The following is a 7,500-nucleotide window of genomic DNA, read 5'->3' on the forward strand; positions in this document are numbered from 1 at the left end:
GCCTTAGGTGTACGATTATTTGTGTTCTATAGTTAATTTAGGTAATATTCTCCTTATGTTTTTGTTTTTTTTGGACCGTTGAAAGCTTTTGTTTATATGTATGATTATTTGGATTTCCTTTCCACAGGAATCCAAAACAAACGATATGATATGACGTAAAGCAAGTTTGTATTTTTGTAAAAATATTTTTGAATTTGATCTCAGTGAAGGAATTAGAGGTGTGCAAATGTAGAGTCAAGATTCACTTGTAAAAACTTGATCAAAATGTCCAGAATCCAGGAAAACAAGTGTAGTTCTTCAATGGGAATCAATGTTTAGAATTTTTCTCTTGGGCTTCTGTACTTGGTATCATTTGCAGCTTTTTGGCATGTTCAATTAGCAAACCATCAATGTGACAACTGGCAGAGATGGTATATGTAGTAAGAATTCATGGGTATGAACTTTATAAAGAGTGATAGGAGAACATTTTTCTTCAGTTCTGAAGTCTTATGGCACTCAGACAGCACCCCAGAGAAGAAAATGAGTTTTCAGTTCAAGAAGGGCTGCCAAAATGATAAAGAATTAAGGGAATCGCACAACACTTTCATGTATGTAGTGTAAATACATACACACTGCCCATAGACACATTGATACATACAAACACAGGTACATGTCAGTACGCACACAAGCATACACACCCACACAAAGACATGGATACACCCACACAGAGATCCCCCTACAGACACCCCACTCCACACAGATGCCATACAGCACACAGACACCATAGCCTACACAGACCACCCCTACACACATGCAGACACCCACCCCCCATACACAGACCCTCCCTACACAGATGCCCCCCCACCCCCCATTCACAGACACACCCACACAGATACACCTACACATAGATACACTCCAACACCTCTACAAGCACATGCACACACACACACACACACACACACACACACACACACACACACACACACACACACACACACACACACACACACACACACACACACACACACACACACACACACACACACACACACACACACACACACACACACACACACACACACACACACACACACACACACACACACACACACACACACACACACACACACACACAAATACATATATATACATATGAAATTGATAGAAAAGTATCCAATCTTTGACTATAAGTGAAAAATCTTAGTACTTGAATTGAGGACGCTCCACAATTACTACTGTTGGAAATATTTCTTTAGTCCTTTTTTGAGATCATCAGGAGATGCCTCATTGTGCTCCCTTTGATCTGTGAAAATGCTCTAGAAGGTCATACTGTTAATGGGAGTCTATTATTTGGGAGGTCTTTCTTCATTGTTGGGATTGAATTTGTTGCAAAATACCAGAGCTGTGGGCAACATCAAACAGCCACCTTCATTATAACAACACTTGCACTCAGAACAGGTTCAGATAAACAGAATGAGGCAATTTATGGGGATCTCAAAACAAGCCTTCAAGAAATATTTCCAGTGGTGGGAAGAGAGTTAGGAGGTCTGCTTTGAAGAGGACAAAAGTTTCCTCAATTTAATTCTTATGGTTTTCATCTTATGTCCAAAAAAATACATTTGAATCAGCTATTTTATATATGGTATAACTGTGTACTTAAGTGATACATTTTCTGCTTCCCAGGTAACCTGGCAGGATGTCATCACGTTGTCAACACTGTGGATGTGAGGAGATTGACATAGACCCAGCCAGAGGAGATGCTGTGTGCACCTCTTGTGGTACAGTTCTGTCAGAACATAATATTGTCAGTGAAGTTCAGTTTTTGGAAAACTCTCATGGAGGGAGTTCAGCTGTGGGCCAATTTGTGTCCTCAGATGCAGGTGGTAAGAGGCCTATGTTCAGGGGTTATAATGGAACCTTTGCCAGAGAAAGTAAAGAAATTACACTCAATAATGCACGGAAAAGGATTAACGCCCTGGCACAGCAACTCCGCCTCAGCCAACACAATATTGAAACATCATTTAATTTTTTCAAATTGGGCTTGAGTAAAGGGCTTATGCGTGGTAGGAAAAATAACCATGTGATCGGTGCTTGTGTGTACATCACTTGCCGGACAGAACAGACAGCACACATGTTAATTGATGTTAGTGATGCCCTCCAAATTGATGTGTATGAGTTGGGACGGACATACCTCCGGCTGTCAACGGCTCTGTGCATAAACATTCCAGCCATGGATCCGTGTTTATATATTTGGAGATTTGCTCACAAGCTATCTTTTGGTGACAAGACACATGAGGTCTCAGAAACGGCCCTGCGCTTGGTCAAGAGGATGAAGAGGGACTGGATGCACACTGGCAGGAGGCCCTCTGGGGTGTGTGGTGCAGCTCTTGTCATTTCTGCTAGGTTGCATGGCTACAACCGCACCATTAATGATGTCATTAAAGTGGTCAAGGTGCATGAATCAACCTTGCGCAAGCGTTTGACGGAATTCGGAGAAACCCCCTCCAGTGCCCTGACCCCAGAGGAATTCATGACCATGGACCTGGATGAAGAGCAGGACCCACCTGCCTTCAGGGCCGCCAGGAAGCGGGAAAAAGAGCGTGTGCAGAAGCTCCTTGATGAGCAAGAGGACCTGGACAGTGAATTGACTGTTCTGCAACAGGAGATTGAGAAGCATCTGGAGGAGCGGAAACGGAAGCTGAGAGGAATATGGGCAAAATATGACCGGGAGGAGGAAACGACAGAAGAGGAGACTGTAGAGCAGGAGAGTGCTGACACACAGAAATTCATCACCGAAGCAACCTTACAAACCATAGATGAATGCTTAGGTGAGAATGGTGATGAAGTCTCAAAACAGGAATTGAAAGTGCAGGGCATAGGGCCCTCTGCGGCCAGTTTGGGTTTGAAGGAGACGATAGAAGAATGCATGGAGATTCGCCCGAATGACCCAGAGCCAGAGGACCGTGGAGTGCTGGATCTCTCAGGCATTGATGAGGATGAAATTGACTCGTATATCATGTCTGATCGGGAGATCAAGCTGAAGACCGATCTGTGGATGAAGATCAATAAAGACTACTTGGAAGAATTGAAGATTAAGGAGGAGAAGGAGAAGAAAGAGGCAGAGGAGAGAGAGAAGGAAGGCAAACCCCCCAAGAAGAAGAAGAACTACACCAAGAAGTCCAAGAGCAATGCTCCAGCTAACACCGCAGGGGAAGCCATCGAGAAGATGCTCATGGAAAAGAAGCTCTCCAACAAGATCAACTACGACGTCCTGCGTAACCTGAAGGGTGAGGACCCGCAGGACAGTGATCAGGACATCAAGGAGGAGAAGCCCAACCCCAAAACCCTCAAGACCATGCCCGTAGAGACGCCTGAAGGCATTTCGTCGGTGCTTCACTCGCTGACGGGGAAGAGACCGAGGAACACCATTAAGGAGGAGGGGGAGAAGTTGCCCAAGAAATTAAAGGGAGTGGACACTGCCAACACCTCGCTGGGTACCAAGATGGAGGATGCCGAGGAAGAGGAAGAAGAGGAGGAGGAGGAATATTGCGAGGAAGAGGAAGCAGAGGAGGACGAAGAGGACGAAGGTAGCCTATCCACAGCCCAGCTCCTCAGGAGACGGAGAGGAGAGGACAACTCGTACGATGACTACTACGATGACTATTATGATTAATGAAAGAGAGTGAATTTGCTGGATTTTGTCCCCTTTTATTTATTTATCTTTTTTCATTGAGAAGTCTGAGCAAATCTATACTATATGTCACTATAGAGGACCACTCACTTGAGTCATTACATGAACTTGCAGGCATTGAAGTTTAAGTACAAATAATATAAGCATATTTAGTGATTTACAACCCTCATGGATTTGAATTCAACTTCATTGTGTTTTACATATATTTTTTAGTAATAATGATAACAATGATGAAATAACACTCACATTTCAGTTGTATTGATGTGCTTTACATAATGCATTTTTTATTTATTTATTGCCTTTTTAAAAAATGGTTTATCAGTATTGATAAATATTTATTTTCTGGTCACAGAATATGAATCATTCTCATAATAAAATAACATTGTGTAAATACCAAAGTAGTAATAGAAAATCTGTGTTTTATATCTAGGAAATTCAGAAGTCAGAGAATGTGTCATATTTTTTGGTAGATAGATACATAGGAGTTTAATTTACTTGTACTTTGATAAATTATTTCATAAACAAATTTGGTCTGATGACAGCTGAGTGTGTAATGTGGCCTTTGAAAATTAAAGAAACGAAACAAAAATACTAAGAAAATAGGAATTTATTTGTTTTTATTTCCCGTTGTTGTTATGATTTTTGTATTATTATTATTATTTTAAGCTTTTATGGTCAGGGAGGATGTACAATCTTTTGTTACTACATATTATTGTGTGAAGGAAACATTACACACTCAAGAAAACACTGTTTCATTTGTACATATGAATGATTGTAGATTACAAACAGATCAAAATATAAGAAGTAATGATTCTTGTAGTACAAATAAGATTGTTTTCTTTATCACTTCCTTGTTTACTTTGAGTTAAATTGGTAAATACAATAATTTTAATGTTAATAATAAAAAAAAAAAATTGTGCATGTCGAAAATACTTTTGACTTTTTTTTTGTAATGAGAATGCACATCATTCACACATGTATACCTACACTACATGTACTTGAATGTGTGCAACCAAATATACACCAATCTTAATAATTACCTGAAGGAAATAATAGCAATAGACCCTACTGGTTAACCATTTTCTGTTCTAGACAAGGAAATATATTTCAGCCATGGAACTCTTTTGGAAGATGGCATCAAAAGTTTATCTCTAAACAGCTTGAATTGCAGAAAGAAATGGTAATTAATATTTATCAGTAGTACTAGAAGAACAGGAAATCCATCTAATTATCCATTTGGAGATGCAAAGTTAGCCTTGAAAGAACTGACCCAAGCTTATGTAATGAAGCCAATGAAAGTAAAAGTTAGTAACTAAAGTATCCCTTCAATACTATTGCAGCTTAATTCTTTTATTTGCCATTCTTCACTTAGCTAGTGCCTAATATTGTAAAAGATCTTCCAGTATTATGGATAGACACTGCCTTAATAATTTAGAATGATGATTCTATCGTAGTGCAAGATATCATTGCCAATGGTGACCAATTTATTTTAATGCAGGTCATGAAGTATTATGAGTATTTCAGGTCTGTTTATTTACAGGAAAGATGCGATAACCTTAAGATAATATGCAGTAGTGTATAGTGTAATCTGTGAATATTTGGTATGTATCAGCAAACTAGCTTTTCATAAAGGAATTTTTGTAATTATTTTGCTATAGCAATTTGAAGGTATAGGAACATCAATTCTCGTTCTCAAAGCTAAGGTGCAGGAACAAGTGAACACCTTCAGTTACTGGATCAAAAAAATCAGAAACAAGTCAAAAGATATTATCACCAATGTTCATGTGTGCTACCTCAAGGTCAATTTCCTTGTTTAATGTCTTCTGTAAATATTTAAGAATATTCAGGGCAGACAGATAAGCATATCCCTACTTACACTAAAATGTATTTATTTTCAATCCAATCTCTGTTCCTTTATTTCACACTTTCTTAAAATCATCATTTTAAGTTAACTTCCTGGTTTAAGAATCTGAATTGCATGTGTTGATATTTCTAGTTTTATTCTGATATAATTATCAAGGAAAAAACAAATCAAAATAGTTTCAGGGCGAAAGCAATTACTTTATATTTTGATTACACAGAAATGTCAAATAGTGTCTTACCTTGTGAGACGACTGCATCATTTAAACCTTTCTCAATAATTGTTGCAATAAACTATCCATGGCCATATCTCTTTGTTGTTGTTCTTGGTATATGACTCTTTGTTCTTGTTTCTTAGATTGCCAGTAATTATCAGTCCCACCCCTCTCTCTCTCTCTCTCTTTTTAGCTTCCTCTACGCTTTACCTCCATTTTCACACTTTGCTCTTCTCCTTTGTTGCTATGCCCTGTTTCCTGGCTCGCAATTTGAAATTCTAAAAATAATGAAATGGAGAGGAAAGTCTTTACATCTATTTGTTTGCTTACATATTTATTTATTTATTTTCATTTTTAGTCAGTTTCATACATTTCTTTGAGTAATAATGCATTTATTTTATTTTATTTTTTAATTAAGACATTTTCCAAGGTAGAAAATAAAACAAGGACCAACTCATGGAAATGGCAATATTTACTTTGCACAGTGTTACATTAATCCAGATTTATTATTAGCATTATTATTCTAATCGAAAAAATACTTTTTTTTGAGTCAGTAGGTGATTTTTTTTCTTTTTTTTATTTGTCTAACAATAATATCACTCTTTAAATCAATCAATCGATATGCAGATGGAAAATTTGATAGATTTTCCAAGTGGTATCACAGCCATGGATAAAAAGAATGATAATGTGAATAAAAGTTCTGCATGAAGAACATTACATGGAATGTGAATAACAAAGAAAACAAGTTCAGCTTTTGATAACAGGGATACTGTGACACATATTTATTAAGTTAACTGTACAGCTCAACACTATGCTAAGACATGACGCGTATAAAAATATGAAAATGACACAATACAAATTTTGTACTAGAAATACAGTTATGTGCTGTGGTAGTTTATATATACATTTAATATATAAGTGTATTATATATGTTCTCATAAGATTCTTCTTTCAATGTGAATGTCACTATGGAATTGCAATGAACTATGATTCCTGTGCATCATTTTTTAAAATGATAATTGACTTGGGGAAATGATAGATTAATCATGTGATGAACGATTAATGTTGATTAAAAAAATATAGAACAGAAAGATGCTCTATTTACAAAATATGTTTACCTTCTATTTGTAACTAAATCTGCAGTAGTGCTTTTTTACTTTTGTCTTATTATTATTATTATTATATTTCAAAGCATGAACTAATAAAATAGAAAAGGAGAACAATATCAAGAGAAGGTGGAGGAGAAAAAGGAGGAGGAGGAGAAGGGGAAGACAAAGGAAGATGATGATGAGGAGAAGAATGAGAAGGGAAGGAAAAGGAGGAAAAACAGAAGAAAAAGATAAAGAAGGAAAAGAAAAAGAAACTGAAAAGCAGATAGACAATAAATGGAAGAGGAAGATAATGCTAAAATATGAAAAATCTAATAATTGTCAAATATATAACACATTCTGAGAACAGAAGAAGATGAATGATAATAATGAGACCAAGAACAAAATAGAGAGCAAAAGGTAAAAGACTACGATTTCCTCTTCTTTGCCCTGCTGGCTGGAGATGGAATCATGGACTGCGTGATGCAGAAGGTCTTCACGATGTCCCGCCAGTCCTTCTCTGAGATGGACACGATGCACTGGGAGCTGATCCCCCCCACCACTGGTGCCAGGCCCTGCTCCCGTGGGGAGATCACCGGAATGCCGTGCTCTCCTGTGGGGATTGGGGGTAGAGCGTGGAATATAGGATATAGGATACAGGATATGG

General features: G+C 37.7%; 2 protein-coding genes across 7 annotated transcripts in view; one reads left to right on the top strand and one right to left on the bottom strand.

Moving 5' to 3' along the window:
- The window catches only part of Brf (Brf RNA polymerase III subunit), a 4,772-nt gene extending 273 nt beyond the window's left edge, over positions 1-4,499 (top strand). The window contains exon 2 of the mRNA XM_043015676.2: positions 1,663-4,499. Within this exon, the coding sequence (XP_042871610.2) occupies positions 1,676-3,652 (1,977 nt within the window). The 5' untranslated portion in view covers positions 1,663-1,675 and the 3' untranslated portion in view covers positions 3,653-4,499. The remainder of the gene's footprint in view (positions 1-1,662) is intronic.
- Positions 4,500-6,196: 1,697 nt separating this feature from the next.
- The window catches only part of Nse4 (SMC5-SMC6 complex kleisin component Non-SMC element 1), a 13,910-nt gene continuing 12,606 nt past the window's right edge, over positions 6,197-7,500 (bottom strand). For all 6 annotated transcript variants that reach the window (XM_043015678.2, XM_043015681.2, XM_043015682.2 and 3 more), the window contains one exon: positions 6,197-7,446. In XM_043015678.2, coding sequence (XP_042871612.1) covers positions 7,262-7,446 — 185 coding nt within the window. In that variant the 3' untranslated portion in view covers positions 6,197-7,261. The remainder of the gene's footprint in view (positions 7,447-7,500) is intronic.

Source organism: Penaeus japonicus, unplaced genomic scaffold (assembly GCF_977035675.1).
Source record: "Penaeus japonicus unplaced genomic scaffold, GWHDUDI00000001_assembly GWHDUDI00000038, whole genome shotgun sequence".
Classification (NCBI taxonomy): domain Eukaryota; kingdom Metazoa; phylum Arthropoda; class Malacostraca; order Decapoda; family Penaeidae; genus Penaeus; species Penaeus japonicus.